Source organism: Lissotriton vulgaris, chromosome 10 (assembly GCF_964263255.1).
Source record: "Lissotriton vulgaris chromosome 10, aLisVul1.2, whole genome shotgun sequence".
Classification (NCBI taxonomy): Eukaryota; Metazoa; Chordata; class Amphibia; order Caudata; family Salamandridae; genus Lissotriton; species Lissotriton vulgaris.
In genome coordinates this window covers 853716074-853737907 of record NC_141698.1, presented here as the reverse complement: position 1 = coordinate 853737907, position 21834 = coordinate 853716074, and the positions used below count along the sequence as shown (strand labels likewise).

The 21834-nt window shown below is 46.1% G+C and overlaps 1 protein-coding gene across 2 annotated transcripts in view; it reads left to right on the top strand.

Moving 5' to 3' along the window:
* The window catches only part of ADAM22 (ADAM metallopeptidase domain 22), a 1128810-nt gene that overhangs the window by 667769 nt on the left and 439207 nt on the right, over nt 1–21834 (top strand). For both annotated transcript variants that reach the window (XM_086941795.1, XM_086941794.1), the window contains exon 9: nt 8728–8802. In XM_086941795.1, the coding sequence (XP_086797921.1) occupies nt 8728–8802 (75 nt within the window). The remainder of the gene's footprint in view (nt 1–8727; nt 8803–21834) is intronic.

Here is a 21834-nt window from a genome sequence, read left to right as displayed (position 1 = left end):
TGCAGCAAGCTGTTTTACCATTTACAACCCCCTTGAATACCAAATGAAAGGACACCACACAGATATATATTGAAAATATATATAAATGTATTAACTACAAATATACCCTGGACTCTTTATGAGCACAAAAGCACAAGCGTTAAACACAAGACAGTTTAAAATACACAAAAGTTGCACAATATGGATGAGCCCTAGGGGCCACCTAAACCATATACTAAGAAAGTGTTATAAGAGATACCAATCAAAAAGGAAACAGGCCTAGGGCCTTGGGAATCGCTGGAGTTGATCGGGACTAGCAGTGACTAAGTCGGGAAAGGCCCGCGGGACTCGGTGCAGTGTTTAAAGTGCACGCACTCACCAATGCAATGTCTATGGTGCGTAAAAGTTGTAAAGTTAGTTAGTTAGGAACCTTCCCAGTTACCTAGAAAGCTGAAACTTAAGACACAGGCCCTAGAGGTGTTTACCAGTGTGGGGACACCGGCGTTGCTGTGTTACCTCACCCACAGGAAGCGGGTGCATAGGGTTGAAGTAGTGTCGGGTTTCGTCACGCAGGTCGATGGTGCTTGGAGCTGAAGATGCTGCCGGCGGCTCGATGTGAAGAGTTCCGGTGGATCCAAGGGTGGATCTGAAGTTGTGAAGACCTGAAAGCAGAGGGAACAATGTTCAAAGTCACTAGCCAGTGACTACCCTGGAACCAGATTGGAACCAGGCGATGTCGGGTGCAAACAGGTAATGAGGTGTAGCTTCTCTCTGCAGCCACGTGGACACGAGGGGTGGAGGACGTCCAGGAGTCAATCACGAGCTGTCCAACGCAGGCTTCTCGCTGTTGGCGGTGTTGGCAACTTGATTGGAGCAAACAGGCCTTGGCTAATGCAAGCCACGCAGGAATCAAAAAAGGCTTATCACTCGGACCAGCAAGGTCAGAGCGATTGCTCCCTTTTACAGGAGCGAGGGCAAGTCTGGAGCAACCAGACCCGCAGTGTAAGTTGAAGGTTTCGTCGCCAAGATGGCCGCTGACCACGTGACAAGTGGCCGGGATGGCGCGTCGAGTGGCACAATGCAAAAGGGCCCCACGCAGATCGTGGAGATGCTGGGGGGCTGATCTTCGGTGCAAGGGCTGCTCGATGGTGGGGCTTCTCAGTCCCCAAAGCACAACATCGAGGGTGCCTCGGATGCTGCGCAGTCAGCTTTTTGGGTGTCTTCCTAGAGGTCCGTCCCACGTCTCTCGGTACCTCCACGGGTCCCTTCTTTGCAGGGACTGTGGATCGGGCTGTGAGAAGTCTGGGAGTCTGGGTCTTGTCAGGCTCTGGGCTTGGGCTCCGGCGGGAGGCGGCGGCAAAGCAGATGTCGAGTTGCTGGTTGGTGCCTGTGTTCACAGGGTGGCCACTCCTAGGCCACAAGGGAGATGCTCTTCAGTCTTCTGTGCAGCAGAATGTCGAAGTCCAGTCGTCTTCTTTGTTTAAAGTTGATTTCAGGATGATCTGAGGTGCTATGGCACTGTTCCCACTCTTATTCCCAATCTGAGGGGTGGATCACCTGCTAGGTCCCTCCTCTGGGTGGGACCAGGAAGGGGGGCGGTTACACCCCCTTTCCTTTGTCCAGCTCCTCGCCAGGCCTGGGTCTGGAAAGTCCCAGGACCGGTTTGGACTGGCTTATGCACGGAGACACCTTGTGTGCCCCGGGCATGTCTCAATCTATTCAGCCCTGTCCTACCCAATACACAAAATCCTGTCTGGGGTGGTGCTCGCACCTCCCAAGGCAGGAAACCCTTTGTCCAAGCCTCCCTCGCTGGAAGGACTCCCAGCAGCAGGAGGTCAGACTTGTGTCTGTGGTGGCAGCATCCATTTTGTGATGCTGAGGCTCTGGTTAACTTTAACCGGGGTTAAGGCTACACACATGTCGTGTTCCTCTAGAAGGGTGGAATGCTATCCCCGTCGACAGAACTGTCGAGGTGATAGTATTTCAAATCATAATGACACCTTACTCGACATGTTTTGATAAAGCCAAACCAAAGTTAGCATATAACCGCGAGGATTATAATGCACTTAAGAGTATATGGTATGGCAATATCCCGGAACAGCTAAGGGAGATGTTCCCGACAGCTGCAGACAGGCTCAGCTCATGCTAGAGCACCATCTCACATGAAACCACGCACTTTGCCCCCAGGATTGCAGGTGCCTTTCATAGGAATGGCTTATAGGTTAACATGTGTCCAGTTAAGGTTAGATATAGGGATACTATATCTAAGTAAGAGGTGATTACACCAACTTACCCCAGCTGAGTGATCAGCCAGTTGTGTCAAATATGGAGGCCAGGCCAGGGGTGGCACAATACATGCTGCAGCCCCTGGTAGGCCTTGGCAACACCTATGCCCTGGGTACCTAGGGTACACTGGTACAGGGGCCAATAAGGTGAACCAGTTCCAATTCGTAATGCACCTAGAGTGCATTGGCAGTAATTTAGAGAGAAAACAGCAGGCTGTGGGTCTGATTAGCAGGCCCACAGCCACATTAAGTCATAAACCAAACCATTGAAGCAAAAAGCAAACATTTGGGGTGACCATAGGATAGCAGACCCTACTCTCCTACAAGGGTGTGACAGATTACCTTTAAAGGGGTGATGATGTTTTCAGTGTCTATGGCGTTGGAGAATTCTCTGACAATGTTGAAGAGTTCCTTGCTGTGGTTACAGCTGTCTTCGATGCAGTTACCACAGCACTCCTCTTCGTCTCTTTTAGTAGCTGGCGGTATTGGTTGAGGGATGACTTGAAGGTGGCTCGGTCTGTGGGCTCCAGGCGGGTGTGCCATTTACTTTCTAATCACTTGCAGTAGCGTGTCAGTTCTTTGGTATACCAACTGGCCTGTATAGTGGGTCTCATGAGTTTGGTGGACTTGATGGGGGCGACTTTGTCGGCACAATTGATGATCCGAGCATAGAAGTTTTTGACAGCCTATTCTAGGTTGGATGTGGTGTCAGGGTGGGAGGTTTTGAGGGTGTCGATCCACTGTCTCACTGATACTGTGTTCCAGCTGCGGTGTGAAGTGCTGGGAGGCTTGGCGGCGGTGCCGGGGCATCCTTTGATAGTGAAGTGGATGAGAGTATGGTCTTTCCTAGGTGGGTGAGGTTGATGTTGTTCATTCTTTCAAGGAGGTTGGCGGTGCTGGCGTCGTCAATGTCGTCTAGGTGAAAGTGTTGGTCTCCAAGGAAGATTCAGTGTTTGGAGTCCAAAGAGAGCATGGTAATGAATTCAGAGATGTGTTGCAAGAACTGCAGTGTGGTCCTGGAGGTCTGTATGCGAGGGTGCCCCTGATGGTGATTTTGCCATTGATTGGCAGTTGGAAATTGAGGTGTTCCATGATCAGGGTAGATCGTCTGTGGTGGTGGTGCAGTGGATGGTTTCTTTGTGGATGATGATGATTCCACCACCGTGTTTGATGATGTGGTCCTGGTGTGCTATCTTGCAGCCATTTGGGGTTGCTGAGGCACTGTCGGGAGTGGATGTGGGGTTGAGCAAAGTCTTGGTGAGAAAGATGACGCTGGGGTGAGGGAGGAGATGGTGTCCTAGATCTCAGTGGCGTGCTTGCAGAGTGATCGTGCATTGATCAGGAGGCAGTGGAGTCCTTTCGAAGCAGTCATGGTTGCCATGGTGGTGGTCATTGTGCATGCGGGTGCTCCGGTGTTGCAGGAGTAGTAACAGTGTCAGCAGGAAAAAGGTTATATCATTGATTGTGAAGAAGGGTGGCAGCAGTTGCATGGTCTGGAGTCGAGGGCTGGAGCTCGTTAGCGGTGTATCGGCGTGTGGCGGGAGAACCAGAGTTCCTGGCACTGGGGGTGGTCCAACCACGGATGGGCAGAGATGGTCTTGCTTCGGCATGCTGACAGTGTGCTGCGCAGCAGCCTCCATTAAGTAGGTCCTGGGAGGTGTGCTTGGAGGCAGTGAGCTTGACCTGCAATGGTGGGAAGTGGGAGAGACATGTAGTGGGAACAATCTGTGGGAAAAAGCAGTGAAAAAGCAAGTGGGCAGAGAAACAACTGAAATTAACAAGGTAGTACAGTTCAGTAACAAGTGAGGCAGTGAAGCAGCAAGGGCAAGCTGTCACAAAGGACCTGCTCATTGGGACCGCACTACGGCTTCCATTAAGTAGGTGTTGGGAGGAGGGAGGGTGCTGAGTGCTGGTAGGCAGGGCCTGCAAGGGCGGAAAGCAGGAGGGAGATGAGGCAGGGAAAAGTGGCAGGAAAAAACATCGGGAAAGCGAGCGACGGAGAAACAAAAGAAATTAACAAAAACAGAACAAAACTAAACAAGTTGAACAAGATTAAACAAAGATGAGTTAAACAAGTTTGGGCACAATAACAAACTTCAATAACCATGGAGGCAGCAAAACAACAAGGGGGAGCTGTCACGAAGGACCTGCTCACTGCGGTGATGCTGTGGCTTCAATTAAGTAGGTCCTGGAAGGAGGCAGGGGCACGGGAAGGGGGTGTGCGAGCCTGCAACGGTGGGAAACAGGAGGGAGATGTGGTGGGCCAAAGCGGTGGGATGAAGCAACTGGAAAAAGCAGCTGGAAAAAGCAGTGGGAAATCGAACGGGCGGAGAAACAACAGAAATTAACAAAGGTAGTGCAAAACTAAACAAGATAAACAAGATTAAACAAAGATGAGTTAAACAAGGTTGATCACGATAACACAGTGAACAATTCAGTAACCAGGGAGGCAGCAAAGTGGCAAGGGGGGAGATGTCACGAAGGACCTTTATCTTGATCAGTTGCCAAAAGTAAGGAATGTACATGTGCAAATGGGTGTGAAAAACAAAAAAACATCTCAATTTCCATAAGGATGGAAAAAAGAAGGGCACCTAACAAAAAGAACATCTTCCAGCGGCATAAATATAGAAAATAAACTTACTTAAATGTGCTAATCCATATTCAAATCACACTTTCTATGGAGAATTGTTCACCATGAAAAAACAGCCACAGTTGATGATTTCCAGTATAAATCATGGTTGTAAATCAGGTTTGTGTGCGAAATTGACAGTGACACGATGCTTATGAATGGGTACAGATGCATCTTTTGGGAAGTCCGCTGACTATGGGGTTTCATATAACACTGGGCGTAGTACTACGCTACGCTCACAGAGCGTGCGTCGTTTGCGCTACTACACACTGCGCAAATTGCACGTAGCACAGTGCAAAACCGCATAGTGGGCATCTTTTTCTTGCTCGCGGTCCTCAACGTCAAGTTGGTGAGCGAGCAAAACCAACATCCCGGCGAGACTTTTTCCTCGTTCGCGATCAGCAACATCAAGTTGTCGATCGCGAGCGTGGAAAATAAGCCTCCCGGCAAGATTCTGAACACGGGAAGGTCAGGTTTCTAATTGCGAGTAGTCGCGTATGCTCGCGACCGCTCGTGATGAGAAACTACCAGCCCGCGTTGAGAAAGCTGTCGCTCGGGTACAAATCTACTCGAGCGGCAGAAAACGACCACGTGCACTGTGCAAGATGCCGTTTGCAATGAGTGCACAGTGCAGACAAGCATCCGGCACTGTGCAATCAGTGCGAACAGCATTTCCCTACTGCATTACGCAGTTCGTGTAGCTACGCGTAGCGTACGTAGTGCGAAGTGCACTTCGCGTAGCTATGCGTATCACTACTACGCAAACTACGCCCCAGGTTAGTTTCATACCACCATATAGGGGCTTCCTAGTTGTAACTTGATTGTGCCTTTTGAAGATCAGATCCCATGACTTTTATGCTCATTGTCCTTTTCAGAGTCCCATGCGTTTCAAAACATTTTCTCAAGCTCTTTTGTAGCTGAATCTTAAAGTATCGCATCTTGGGGTCATTTTACATTCATTGTAAATTAGAGTGTCATGATTTTTGAATAAGTCAGTTTAGTCACAGGCTGCCTTCCAGTGATATCCACGTCCTTCAGTGACCTGTCTTAAAGCCTTCTTTTCTTCATAATCCAATTCCATGGCGTCCTTTTAAGGACCTGAGCTATGGGATTACCTTCTGGTATGAAAAAGACCAAGAGGGGCAATGTAAGATGACATTTGGGAGTGTGTTGGTCATTGAGAATCAGTGCACGAGAATCTTTGCCTCACTCTTTCCCTTAGGATAATGCAAGACCTATAATTTGAAACTAAATGTGGCCAGAATTGAGTCCTCTAGTGATCTGACCTCTAATGGTGTTCTAATTGGTATTCCTCACTACTCGGTTTGCAACCCTGACAAATATTGGTTGTTCCTCAGCCAGTCTCTTTTTCAGCATCAAAAAATTCAAATACATTTCAGAGCCTTTGCAACATTTTCACGAGATTCCAATAAAGCATGGGTCACTTCCAGTCCCTCAAGCAACATATTCAAGTGTGCCAAACAGCCAAATCCTTCATACAAAAACCCAAACTCTCCTTCTTAGAGGACACACTTCAAACTAATATCAAAGACTCTCTTCGTTTCACAATTCATTTTGAATTTCAAGACAATAAAAAATTGTATCTACACTTTCCAGCTGCTGTTCAAAGAATGCCTGGCACGAAAACATTTACTCTTCTTAAAAACGCACCTGTCCCTCCAGTCTTACACCCTCAATAAAGATCGTCAATAAACCATGTTTAACAACCTACCAATAAAGCAGTACTCTCTGTTGATTTTCCAAGCTTCTATTCTTTGATTCAGTTTCATATTCATAATTGTAGTCTCTGCTCCTCCTCTTTGATTGTTAAAATAGTTTTTTGTAGATTACTGCAGGTCACCCAGAGTTAACAACACTCACAGAAAAACTCAATATAAAATAAAGGAATAACATGCACTGTTGACGTTGAATGCTGTTCATGAGGAGCTATGTCACCTAGACATCATGTGTGGTTCCACTGGTGAAATGTGATTTGAAAGTGAGACATTTGGAGAAGAGGATGGCTTGTTCAACATCTTCAAATCCCAAGGAAAGAATATTCTTGTAATTTGGACAACTCTTGCACCCAGTTGCACCACAGAGGGCACCGCCTTACTCGCACTGCAACCCTGGTCTCACCGACAAAGCTGTTTAACAAAGCGACCTGCTTGCACTATGACCTGTGGGCATTGAACTCTGCACAGCCTCACACCGCGTCCTGTGGACACCGATCGTAGAGAACACAGAGCACCATCCAGCTTTGCACTGCAGCCCTGGTCTCACCAAAGACATAGCTCCAAGCTGACTTCACCTCCGCTGCCTGCCCCATAGTTTGAGGGCAACCTCTCACCCCGCAGTCTGGGCCCACCGTAGTCAGCACCATCAACTCCAGTTCGTCAGCTGACGACAGCGCTTAAAAGATGACGACGATGCGCCTGCACTGTGACCTGCCAACACCATGAAGAGCATCGTCCCACTTCACACCGCAGTCCTGGTCTTGCCGACGACGCTGGACGACCGTTACCAAGTCGCTGCCGGCACCGCAATCTGAGGGCACCACATCCTGCACTGCTGCACTTCGAATGGCAGCCCCAACGCCCGCTGGCACTCCTGACTTCAAACGCATGGTGTTCAGTCCGCAACGCGTGTGCCTTAAAAGCCCCAATGACTCCTGCACTGACCTCCGGAACCGAACCCTGCTGATGCCGGCTCATTGGAGCTCAATGCAAGGTTTCCGACACCCTGCATTTCTAAAGATACTGTTTTGCGGGTCTTCCCGACACCGTAGCTGGCCTGCGTTGCCGCGGTCAGCAAGAACTGTTGGATGTTTGTGTTCGCAACGCCATGATAGCCCCGGACAGAGCTTTTGACTTCATGGAACTGTTTTCTTAATGTCTATTTTTGCTTTATGAGTATTTTTAATATCTGTATGTTGGATACGTAATGTTTTGGTCTTATTTTACACAGATAAATATTGGCTATTTTTCTAAAACTGGTGTTGTGTCTTTTTGTAGTGTTTTCGCTGTATTACTGTTTGTTATGTGAAAAAGGGGGTGAGCAGGGGTTATTTCAGAAGTGTAACTCCCTTATCCTGACAAGGACAAAGGGTCCCTACTTGGACAAGGGAACAACCTGACAACTAGAAACCCCCATTTCAAACAGCCACTACTTCACGAAGCAAGGAGCAAAAGCGTAATAATTTTTATACAAAGTAACATATCCATTCCCTTCCCTGCATCTGATCTCTGTCTTCAAATGCTACCTGAGCCTGTCCTGTCTTTTGCTTTTGGCGCTTTAAAAGAAATGCTCTGTACTGGATCAGAATAATGAAGTTTTAAAGTATGTACTTGTTTTTAACTATAAAGGGTAGTACGATGATTTTACTGTAGGTAATGACGTTTAATTATTTTTTTTGATTAAAATCTTTTTATGCTTGTTTTTATCTCTTGTTTACTTGCACTGATTTTCCTTTTCTAATTTTCTTTTATGATTATTTCTCAATAATCGAAAAAAGATATTTCAACATGATCATCTTCATCAAGGTTAAAACAGATATATTATAATTATTTGATTTCAATTCTCGATTGTCATCTATCATGTGTATATAACTGGTTAGCGGAAATCAGCAAATAGATGAAGTGTCTGGTTGAAATCCCCAGCTAACAATATTGTTTATGTAAAAAAAATGTTTTTTTTAAATTGCCTGTTTTACTTTGCAGATTCTGTGAATGAAAAAAGTAATCCTTTTTAAAAAGTGCACAATAGTAATACTTTTTGCTGAGTTGTATCTGTTTCTTAGCTGGCTGTGTTATAACCACTGTTAAACTTTTGTAGATTCTTGGGATGGAGAGTAGCGTTGAAGATGAAACAAAATACATTGAACTTATGATTGTGAACGATCATCTGATGGTAAGATATTCTGCCCACATTCTTCATGGAATGCAGCGCAGTTATGACGGGGTGTTTACTGTTTTTGTGCCGGGTCATGGGGTCATCAGTCAGTGCTGTGGAGCTGATGCCCATCAGTGCAGCTTACTCGTCGTGACTTTTTGGGTGTACTTGACATCCTCTTTGAAACTGCATCTCCTCTGGGATATTTAAAACAGTTCCATGTTGTCCAATTAACAAGAAATGCTTTTCCTTGTCGAGTCCTCTCTCAATAATTTGACCCATGTTCAGAGAGATTTTTCTATTTGAGTTACTTTTTTAGTTCTTACGTGGGTGAAAAATTGCCAGGTGGCATTCCGTCTGTATCAAGATTTCATGACAGAAAAACACAGCAAATCCAAGAGAACAGGGTATTGGATCAAAAACTATTTTAAAAGCGAGAAAACCCACCTCCCCGCCCTGTGGCCAGACAAGGAGCTATCAGCCTGAATATTGGGAATCACAAATCCACATGCATTAAACGGGGACAATACCAAGTTGCGATTTCTTAAATATCACAATTTACCTCATAAGGGGGCAGATGTATCAACATCCAGATTTGTGAATCTCAAATAGCGATTTTTTAGAAATCGTTATTTGAGATTTGCAAATTGGTGTGTATGTAGAAAATCACATTTTTTTTGCAATTTCTTAAAATTCGTTAATTGCGATTAGCAAATTGCGAATCACATTTAAGGAATAATTTCCCATTCATTTCTATAGGCCAGGAGGCCCATAGAAATGAATGTGAAGTTATTTCCAATTTGCGATTCGCAATTTGAGAATCACAAATTGAGAATACTTTCAAGGGTGCAAGGGTGTCAAAAGGACACCCTGATGCACCCCTGAAAATCACATGTGTGCGCATATGGCGCACATACATGCCCTAAGGGCATGTATATGCGCCACATGGCACCTTCACAAATGCAAAAAACGTGCTTTTGTGAAAGAAATCGGAAATTACCACCAACTTCAAGTTGGTGGTAATTTGCGATTTCCTAATGAAAAATCGCACAACTTGGGTGCTTCATACATTGCATTAAAGGAATCGCAAAATTTGCGATTCCTTAAATGCAATCCCAAAATAAAGAATCACAAATTTGCGATTCCTTATTTTGCACTCAAATTTGCTACATGCATACCATTTAGCAAAAATGAGTTCGCAAACGCCAAAATTCTGCAAATGTCGGCGTTTGCGAACCCATTTGAGCTGCATACATATGGCCCAAGGACACTAAAGACAGCGTGGCTTGATATACAGGGAAGAATTCATGCTGTTGGTGTCACTCACTGCGTCATTAAATAATTTCTTAAAAGGTGGTACCATATGAGGTCCTGTGCGAAGAAGAAACTTGCTGCCTGGAGAAAAGAAGCAGTTGAGACAAGAGGCGGGTTTCTATCAAATGCCCTCAATACAAATGGAGGGGCAACAGCATCCTGAGGTACTTACTAGTAGTTCGGTCAATACCTCAGCACTACGTACCATTGGTACAGGTCAATGATGCTAACGCTCCATTTAAACTTCAGTTAAGCAAGTTAGATCTCAATACGAGCACTAGCATCATCATTTCTATGCAAAGTATACGTATCTGTCACCTGCATACTTGTGATTTAACCAGGTGATTTAACCAATTGATCATCATGATACATTAACAAGCCCACATGAGAAGATGGAAATGCATTGGGAGTTTACCCCGAGAGACCACGCCCAAAACAGCAATGTGGGCCAATTGTGTGCAATGCAAACTCTAATGTACAAGCCGGTCTGGTGGCTTAGTGGACTAAGCCGGGTCTGGTGGCTCAGTGGACTAAGCTGGGTCTGGTGGCTTAGTGGACTAATGCGTCCACTGTAGGGGCCTGTGTTCGACCTCATGGTCACGGGTTCAAATCCTGGTGGATCCACTCAGCCTTTCATCCATCTGAGGTTGATAAAAAGAGTACCATTGTGGTGGGTAAAAATAAACATCTGTTATTCAGCGCCAAGATACCCAAGGGTGTGTGCGCGCGCTTTACAAATACACGTTACGTTAATTGTAAGTCGACCCTAGTTTAACCCCTTGCGTGCGGGGCGTATTCCCCGCCTGTGCTGACTCCGCCTTGCGCGGGCGGAGTCATGACGGAACGGTTCTGTCATCAGCATGGAAGGGGTTAAGCGCAAAGTGCATGACAATGTAATGTGTATTAAAGTTTTTCCACTCTGACAAAACACTAGCATTACCTTTCCCCACAGAGGACCCTTCACAAAGTGAGGAAGAGAAAGGTGCAATTGAGTCATAACACTGGGGGGCGGACGGGGGAGACACCAGCATGCCAACATCCATGTCCAGCCAAACTGAGCAGCCAACTGTGGTTCAGTGTACTAATGTTCTGCATAGGCCAGAACCAGTCACCAATGTCAGCATACAACTCAGCACAAACACAGGCACCTGTGTATACACTTTCTCTGAGACAATATGGAGGACAAAAAGCTCCCATAAAGGTAAAGGTAACAAGTGGTGATGATACGTGCCACAAGTATGCCAAGACATGGTTCTGTGCTCAATGTATCATAGGACTCGAGCTGCACCATGCTAACAAGACTGAAAAAGGTGGAACTGGTGTGGTGTTGCTTGTATTGAATTCTGAAGTAGGTCTAACCTGCCAGTTCAGGACGGACTGCTCGCATGAGGAGCAGGGTCAGTACTGATCTCCAGTCTCTGTGTAGAGTGGAATGGTAGGGGAACAATTATGGACTAAAATGCGGCCCAAGCAATCACCAGTAGCTGAGATTATTTCAAGAATTCCATCCATCACAATGTCATTTGTTGTAGTTGACACCCTAAGTGTGGTGGCAATGCCCAGACATGAGTTCCAGGCTCACTGGGCCATACGAATCATGGCACACCCTATGGGTGAGGCCTAAATAAGCTGCATTTGGTCTGGGTTTGCATAGCCCCCCTCTGGAGGTGTTAGCCTGGCAGTTTGGGATGGGCTGTTGCCATGAGAGACATGGTCAGTACTGATTTGCATAATGCGGGCCTCTATGTAGAGTAACATAGTGGATGAAAAGTGATGGACTAGAATGTGGCCCGAGGGATAACCAGACTCAGGCATCCCGTCCATCGCCTTGTTCTTTGCTATAGCGCAAGTGGTGAGGACTATGAGGGAGATGTCACAGCCCAGAGGGCTTTTGGCCTCTGGAGTCACCCATGATGATGGTCCAAAAACAGCGGCTGCAGACCATGCACCAGATAAGAATATATTTGAGCTGAGTAAGACATTCAGAGTGGGATTTAAGGGCATGAATGATGGTCAATAATAACTGGTGGCACAGGAAGAGGTGATGTTGAAGGCTATACCAGAGCTTTGTAGAGGAAATCACTTTCCGAGAGACGCATACAAGGTTACCAATGACATGTGGCATAAAATGTGAGTTTTTTAAAATGCCTTCATTGAATATTGATAGTTCAAACTATGAATAAGCAGGAACTTTGCTAGCGATTCTTACACCTTGTGTGTGGTTATTATATGATTATATAGAACTGTGCTACTTGTCCAAAACTTATCTCAAAAGTGGTTGTTGGTGACCTTCCTCTGGCGTGCTTTTCCTTCAGCTGCTCCAGTGGCATCTGGGCCGTCATGTACGTGGCGGGATAAGAGGGGGAGGTGGGGTCATATTGATCAGTATCCTGGGTCTATAAAGAAGACTTCTTTTTACAGTGTTGTGTAGAATAAGGCAACAAGCTATTTTCTACCTATTATCTTACAAAATGGTTCTGGTGAATAACACAATGTACTCCCATTTCTAGTAATCACTAAAAAGCAGCCTTTCAGCAAGCCCAAGGAAGGCTCCACCACTGACATGTTGTATGTCTACTCCCTTGCTGACTTTGGATACATGTATGGTGTTAGGATCCAGGTCAGGATTGCATATGCACTGGCACGTACAAGACTTTTATGCATTTAGCAAAATTGTGTTGATAAACTTAAGTGGGTGAGTTCTCCCTTCCTACCTCAAGCCATCCGTCCTCTAGCAAGATGGTATTTCAATGTGCTCTGTGTAAACATGAACATTTCAAACACTGCCAGTGTAGAATGCTACAAGGTCTATCATTTTGAAATCATAATTGTAATAATTGTATACCACATGTAGATTTAGGGAATGCTGTCATTTTCTGTTACTAAACTGTTATTCTATACCTGATTGGTGGCTTTTCATTATATGGGTGCTATCTACTAAGCAGAAAGGGAAATTGTGCTAACAGATGGAAACCCATCATTATTTCCTGCCTGTGTTTGTGTGGATGCTATGTGGGCATGCATCCTAGATGAGGTCATCTGTGAATGGCCTTAATGCCCATGAAAGTATCCTTGCAGATATACCACCTTCAACAGCTACTAAGGTTTGGAAATTGCATGATGCACGTGCGTGGCGAACATATTCTGCATGTGTATGGCTATGGCATCAGCTTTTATATGGCTGCATGTATAACCTACATTTAGCACAAGTCCCTTCTTCCATCTATTTAGTGTCACTTAATGCTTGAAAATCCTCTCCTTTCTCCTCCTTCTTTTGGACTCTCAAATGTTGTGTTCTTCCTCACTACAGCATAGATAGATGGAAGAGTTAAGGGAATTCTTTCTTCTGTAGGGGGTCATGGTTGCTGCTTCCCTCGTGCTCTGCCATGAGATTTATTGTTCAAGGTGGGCACCCCTCTTGCACCTCGCCCATTTGAGCATTAGTTGTCGTTCCTTACAAGATGCACATGGAGCATTAGATCATTAGCTGCACCTTGAAATATTTGAGCAGAATACTATTATGTTTGGAAGCATGCAGGGACATCTTTCTCTTAGTCTCTGATCCTTTCTCTGATGGGAGCAGCTGTGTAGCTGTGTTTCAGGACAACTTTCCATTGAAAATACGTTTTTTGATGAACCTGTAACTCTGCTCCCCGTGCACAAAAATTGCCACTCCCTTAGCATATAGAGCTAAGGTACAGTATGCCAATTTTTGTGCAATTGAAAAAAAGGAGGACAAAGTTATAAAGTGAGGGATAAAAGATGTTTTCCCCATTTTTGAAGTGATAGGAAATTTTACCCACCGCTACAGCAGAAATTACTGAGAGGAATTACACCATACTTGGCGTAACTGTAGAACTTTACCAAGAAAACGTGGTTTTGATTATTTGGTATGAATCAAATCGTTTTTCAGAAATGAGCATTAAAATAAGTTACTGGATGAATTTAGAAAGGATAACACGTTTGTGTATCTTGGCTTGAAAAGAGTAGTAAACAAGCATTTGCAATGCAATATGTCTCGCATTCACGTGAGCTTGAGCTATTGGCATTGTAAAAGACAATGCCTTCGATGTATATTTTGGGTTTTAAAATCTGAATATAAACCATTGTCATTTACAGTACTAATAGCTTAAACTCTCGCAAATGCAAGATCTATTGCATTGCAATAAAGGGCCTTCCTGACCGCATCCTAGATTGTAAATATCAGAGGAAGAGACCGGCCTGCAACGTGTTCAAAGTAGTGATAAATAGTGCACTGAAGAAGATGTGTAAGTGTTGTAAATTCCATAGACAAAAAGTGTGAAGTGAGAGTTTCATATGATCGGAGCTATAAACACTAACAAAGTGCTCCAACACCTTTCGCTCTGTGATTACACTTTCACGGCTCAGGAGGAAGAGTGGGGGGGCTATTTCCTGTGCTCTCCGTTATTTGAGTGTGCAGTGTGGCATTGCGTAATGTCATTGCTATCTATGGCCTAATAAAAAACACTCCAGCTGTAAGCAGGCCCTGGCTTCCCCTCCTGGTGCAGGGCGGGTTGTGCTTTATGGCAGGCATGGAGGGAAGGAGGGATGGTCTCTGCTGCAGCTCTGGCCTCGTACAGTGCCCCTGCTATTACTAGTAAGCGAGAGGTGCTGAGGTGGAGGTATTGGTATTGGTGGTGGTGGTATTTGTCAATCCAATCAATCAATCATGGGCTTGTTGAGCGTGACAACTCACCCTTGAGGGTCTCAAGGCGCTGGGGAGTCCCTCAAGGAAGAGATCTATCGAAAAGCCATGTTTTGAGGTTTTAGTTAAGATGGGGAGTGATGTTGTCTGTCTGAGGTGGAGCGGTAGGGTATTCCAGGCTCTGTCTGCGAGGAAGGAGTAGGAGCGATCTCCCGATCTGGACTTCCTGGTGCGGGGGACCACGCGTAGGAGAGTTGGGCTGATCGTAGTATCCGTTGGGGTGCGTGGAATTCGAGTCACTGTTAAGGTATGCTGGTCCGGTGTTGTGGAGAGCTTTGTGTGCGTGGGTGAGAATCTTGAAGGTGATTCTAGCCTCGATGGGGAGCCAGTGGAGTGTGCGCAGGTGCTGGGAGATATTGCAGTGTCTTGGCAGATTGAGGAACAGTTTTGCAGCAGCGCTCTGGATGTTTTGTAGCTTGCAGTGAGGTTTTTGTTTTTCCCGCATAGAGTGCGTTGTTATAGTCAACTCTGCTGGTGACGAGGGCGTGAGTGGTGGTCTTTCTGTGCTCAAGGGGGATCCATTTAAAGGTCATGAATAGGAGGCGGAGGGTGGAAGCAGGTGGATGAGATGGAGTTGATCTGGCGTTCCATTTTGAGTTCGGAGTCCAGGATGATTCTGAGGTTCGGTGCGTGGTCAGTGGAGATAGGCTGGCTTCCGAGGGCGGGTGGCTATTAGGTGTCGTTCCAGGTGTCGGAGTGTGGGCCCATGATGAGTACTTCTGTTTTGTCAGTGTTGAGTTGTAGGGAGCTGCTTTTCATTCATTTGGTGACTGTATCCATGCCTTTTGAAAGTTATGGTTGAGTTCGTTGGATAGGGAGAGGATGAGTTGGGTGTCATCTGCTTATGAGACAATGTTGAGTCCGTGAAATTTGTGGCTTTGAGTCTGTGATATTTGTGGCGGTATTGGTATTAGTGGTGGTATTGGTGGTGGTGGTACTGGTATTGGCGGTGTTGGTATTGGATAGTGGTGGTGGTAGTGGTGGTATTGGTGTTGGTGATATTGGTATTAGTGGTATTGGTGGTGGTAGTGGTGACTTTGGTGATATTGGTGATATTGTTGGTATTGGTGATATTGGTGGTGGTATTGGTGGTGGTGGTATTGGTGGTGGTATTGGTGGTGGTGGTATTGGTGGTGGTGGTATTGGTATTGATGGTGGTATTGGTGGTGGTGGTGGTGGTATTGGTGGTGGTTTTGGTGGTATTGGTTGTGGTGGTATTGTTTTTGGTGGTGGTGGTATTGGTGGTTATGGTGGTGGTGGTAGTTTTGGTGGTGGTGGTTATGGTGGTGGTGGTGGTATTGGTAGTGATAAATAGTGCAGTGAAGAAGATGTGTAAGTGTTGTAAATTACACAGACACAAAGTGTGAAGAGAGAGTTACATATCATCCGAGCTATAAACACTAAAAAAGCTCTCCAACACCTTTCGCTCTGTAATTACACTGTCGCGGCTCAGGAGGAAGAGCGGGGGGGGCGCTATTTCCTGTGCTCTCCGTGAATTGAGTGTGCAGTGTGGCATTTCGTAATGTCATTGCTATCTATAGCTTAGCTTCACCTCCTGGTGCAGGGTGGGCTTTGATTTATGGCAGGCTTGGAGTGAGGGAGGAATGGTCTCGGCTGCAGCTCTGGCCTCGCACAGAGTCCTTGCTAATACTAGAGAGCGAGAGGCACTGAGGTGGTGGTATTGGTGTTGGTGGTTGTGGTATTGGAATTGGTGGTGGTGGTATTGGTATTGGTGGTGGTATTGGTGGTGCTGATATTGGTGGTATATGTGGTGGTGGTATTGGTGGTATTGGTGGTGGTGGCATTGGTGGTTTGGTGGTGGTGATATATGTGGCGGTATTGGTGGTGGTGGTATTGTGTTTGGTGGTGGTACTGGTATTGGCAGTGGTGGTGGTATTGGTGGCATTGGTATTAGTGGTGTTGGTGGTGGTATTGGCGGTATTGGTGGTTGGGGTATTGGTATTGGTGGTGGTGAAATTGGTGATATTGGTATTGGAGGTGGTGGTGGTATTCGTGGCAGTGGTATTGGTGGCAGTGGTGGTGGTATTGGTATTGGTGGCAGTGGTGGTGGTATTGGTATTGGTGATAGTGGTGGTATTGATGGTGGTGGTATTGGCGGTGGTATTGGTATTGCTGGTGGTGGAATTGGTGGTATTGGAGGTGGTGGTGGTATTCGTGGTAGTGGTATTGGTGGCAGTGGTGGTGGTGGTGGTGGTATTGATTGTGGTGGTAGTATTGCTGGTGGTGGTATTAGTGGGGGTGGGGGTGGTGGTGGTGTTAATGAAACAGGCTTTTTTAAACAACATGTCAGTTGGCTTTAGTACAGATGACATGTAACACAGGTGCGCTGTTGTCATCTTCAGCCCATTAGTACACGATTATGTGCTACCTGGAATTCACATGACTTAATTCCCTAATCATTTCTAAATCCATTTTACTTGGGGAGTTGAAACATTCACAAGATAATGCTGGGATAATGTGACTGAAAGCAGGCATCCTTGTTATGAGGCCGCTTGTGCTGCTTAAAAAACACAAGCGGTTTCAGCTTAAGCGCTACATGTCCGGCCTGCAGTAAGAGAAACTCAATAAAGTAAATAGCGCTTTCAGACTTAACAGGTCCTGTGTAACAACCAAAGTAAAGGGTCCAGTAGCCATGGGAGGTTACACATGAATACAAGGCCATAGTAAAGAGGGACTAACAAGCCTATTAACGAATCCGAAAGCAGCATTTAGTAAAGACAACAGAAGCAATGCAAAATATGGGCGGAGAGTGGGCACGGCTTCCCTCACATACTTTACTACAGCAGTCTTGCAGAGCGAGCTGCACATGCGCGCTGCCGCTAGGCTCTACTTAAAAAGGTATGGTATGCAGTTAGGCATTGTATGTGACAAACAACGTAATAATTGAGTGTAATTTCAGATGAAAAATAGTTTCTTAATCATTCCAATAACTATTTTTGGCAGGTTTAATGATTGATCAATAGCATGACAAGAGACTTCTCTAGGTGGAGCCAAAGACCACTGAATGTTTACTTTAATAATGGTAACAACATGTCTTACAGACAAACCAAAAAATTAATGCCCCTCCATTCAATGCTGGTGGTGTTTGCATCTGTTACCCATATTGAGTATGTGGGCCCAAACCTGAGTATGCTAACCCAAGGTTTATGATTGTCTGGCCACAACAACCACCCTTCCAAGACACAGATCTGGCACCCCATGTCCAGAATTGTTTTTAAACAAAGAACAACCAGAGAGCTTCATGCATGGAAGGCAAGGATGGGACCAATCACAAGTAGTCCCCACACTCCAGAACCCAACAGCAAAAGCTCCAGGAGAGCTTTAATATTAAGATGGACTTCTCCCAGGATAAATAATTAAATCCATGGGAGAGATAGGGTGTGTGTTTTTTAACAACGGTTCTGTGGTGGCTACTGCACTTTTGCATATGCAGCTACCCAAACAAGCTTTGAGAACTTTGGTGATGCCCCTGCCATTTCATAGGACACCATATAGATTAATCTGCAAATATTTCTAGTGTTTGGTGGCTTGTGGGGTGAACCCCTGCCATGCAACATGCATATCGAATTAGCTGCTTTTTCAGCGAGTCTGTAGCCTCTTGCTGTGCTTTTCTTTCCTGGCTGCTCTTGTCCCAACCGGGGCATCTACAACCTGGTTTTTGACTGCGTGAAATCACAACGGGGTGACAATGTGTTCCTTAGGACCTGGGTTACATTCCATGTGCAATATCCGTGCTTCTGTCAGATGCCTTTTAAGCACTGTTATTAATTTAGTGGTAAGCGGTTGTACAATCCCTTACACAACATAATTTTGAAAAAGAAATTTGAAAACACATATAAGTCTGAACCACTCAGTTTGTATGTGACAAGTATATGTTGTAATCGGGCAATATTGTTTCACAATGTTACTCAATAAGGTGCTTCGTATGTGACAAGCGAAAAGGTGCTCATGCAGTGAATCGGGGAATGTAAGTGACGCACTTTTCCTGTACAATCCATGATCCTGGCACTTTGGTTGGACCACAGATTTAATCATTGTATAAAACAAAGTGTCATTATTGGTAATTGGATGTACTAACTGTATTGAACAATTTTTCATGTTTTACATGTTTCTGTCTGTTTTTGTGATTATGCGGGTCATAGTCGATTTCGTATTAGTTTAACATTGTTGCATTTTTGTTCAACTCTTTTAATTGATTTTTATATGATGTGTATTATATTGTGTTTATAATATGAATTGTATAAACATTTTTCATTGAATAAATAATACAGATGTTTTCTTAATATTTGGCCACTCATTATTGTTTTCTAGTGTACTGAATTTTGAATTTATATCAAGGGGATAGACTCTTTATAAGTGAAAATTTACAATCAGTACAAAATGATTTGCACCTACTGGTCGGCCTGGCCATTAAATTAAAGTCTCATAAAATGGAAATGTGGGTTAGCTCCACTTATCCTTCACTTCCCAGAAGGGTCTTATGGTGCAGCCAAAAACACAAATGCCGTTGATGTTTAGAGCCGTTCAAATTGTATCAACATCCAATCAGATCTTCATCAGGACTGTGTGGGGAACAAACTAGAACTGGTGTAAATTTTGTTAACAACCGGCTCCTTAATTTTGTCCATTCATCTGGTGGGGTGTAATTGCGCACCCAAAAAATCCAATAAGTCAAAGGATATACAAAGCCGTACAACTTTCGCACATTGCATCCAGATGGGGATAACTGGTGCCGGCTTCTCCCGGTTACGCCGTTCTTCTCATCTGTGAAATATGTCCTGAAGAAGACCCGACGTACAGTTTAAAACCTATTGAATCACTATATTCTTTAGGAGTTGGGTGGGGCTGTAAACATTTGTGTGCAGTGTTGAGCCTGATCGCTATGCGTGCTCTCTCTTTGTAGAATGGGACTGCATTGAATATTATAACATAGGCTCTCCTCTCCATGGGGGAGCCCGCGATACGGCGGGGAGCCGGGGGCAAACGGGGGGATGGGCTGGGATCGCCCCGTCCTTTCGGGTGAGGGTGGTGCAGATTGGCTTCTACACTCACTGCCCCGGAAGCACTTAAGTGCTTCCGCGGAAGGCGTTTCCTTGAACCCGCCTCTATTTAAGTGGCCGCGATGGGCCAGACGGGTCTCTGCTTCCTGCCTGCCCCAAGACGCGGTCGCCAAGGACTCCACTCGCTGCACAGCCATCGGGCACGGAAGCATCTTGGAGCTGTTGGGGCCCCTACCATCACTGGATTTTGCATCAAAAACTCTTCCCTGGGAGCCACACAGGTTACAGACTTTACTCACCTGGCCCCAGAGTTTTAGGGCTCTCGGACGCCACTCCGGGGAGGGCAGGGGGGGTGCCACAGGTAATTTTAGGCCGTTTTAAGGGGTCATTGGAGACAGAATTAAACTGTTTTGGTGGCCGCAGTAACCTTGGACCGGCTGTTATTGGGCACCGTCAGTTGGTCTTGCAATCCTTGAATCGGGGGCATTTGTGCGTGGTATTCAGACGTTTTTTTGGGGCAGCGATGTTGGTGTGCTGCGGACATGTGGGAAGTTACCCGGTCATGGCTGGGCTTTATGAATCTTGGGGCATTGTGTTTCCTTGCAGCTGTTTATGGTATGCCGTCGGGGTCCGTTACCAAGTCCCGATCTTGGCAGTAGAAATTTCATGTTGCATTAAGGGGCAGCTCTGGAGGATAGTGTGTCCTAATAGTAAAGGCCTTTGTAAATGGGAGGTTAGTTGATGTGCCTAGCAGGGTAGGATTTTTTGTTTCTGGTGCAGGGTGCTGCTGGCTGGTGGCTTTGTTGATCAGTGCATGGGGATAATCTTGCTGGGAGCTTGTTTTGTGCACAATAGGATGGTAATTCGGTGGTTGTTGCAAAGAATTTATTGGTACAAGCATGCCTGGGGGAGCAAAGCAGGGTGCTTAGAGGGCGCGCCCTCAAGCAGGGTGAAAGAAATGATGGCCAGAATGGAGCGCAAGATTGAGGCAATGGATGAAAGGCTGACGTTGCTTCAGGCAAGAGACTCCCAAGGGGGTCAGCCGGTCGATCCAGCAGTGCCAGATAGGCTTCGTAGGCTGGGGGTAGCTCCCAAGGCAGCTTTCCCTCCAGTCAGGAGGAGTGGTACTGGACAGGGGGCAGGAAGGGGGCACGATGCCCAGGCTGCACATGATCCTGCACCAGTTGAGTTCATCCAGACAGTGGGAGTAGGGGTTTCCCATATTCGTGTGGTTCCCCATAGGGTTGTGTTGTCAGAATCGGGCGCTGGCACAGCACAGGCTGGTCGGGTTGGCAACGGGGCGACAAGGGGGCTGGTTAATCAGCCGGATTTGGTTGTAAATTTGGCTAGCGTTTTGCCGTGGTTGTCTAGGGCAGGTCTTTGGTCGGCACCAGTGTTGGGCTGAGCATTGGCAGGAGTGGCGGAGGCTGATAATATAGAAAGGGCAAGGGGGTTGGTGGCCTATGTTGATGGATTGTGCGGGCGGCTTTATAGCCAGGAAGGGGTTGCACTTAAGGTGGCAGGTCAGGGTCTGGTGGTGGGGGGGAGCCCGCAAGCCGGTAAATGTGCCACTAGTACCAGCGGTGGCAGTAGGACCTTCATCTCCACCTAAGGAAAGCACGCTAGCAGGTACTTTACAATCCGTGCAGAGTGTGGGGTTGGGCGATGTGCGCTCAGAGCCAGATGAATTGGGCAAGCATGTGAATCTTGACATTAAAGAAAAGATTTGGAAGGGTGCTTATGTTGATATTTGTGAGTTGATTGTTGATACGCTTAGCGGGGACAAAGCGAAATGTTGCAAGGAGTGTGCGCATTCCAGGGAGTGTGGGCATTGGCCATACAAGAAAAGGGTTGAGGAGACTGTCACAGGTTTCAGGATTTTTCAGGCTATAATGGTGGAAAAGTTGCCTACATTGGGTGGACAGTTGGCTTGCTACTTGCACATGATAGCGTGTGTGCATGATGAGTTTGGGGGCACAGTCTGGACGG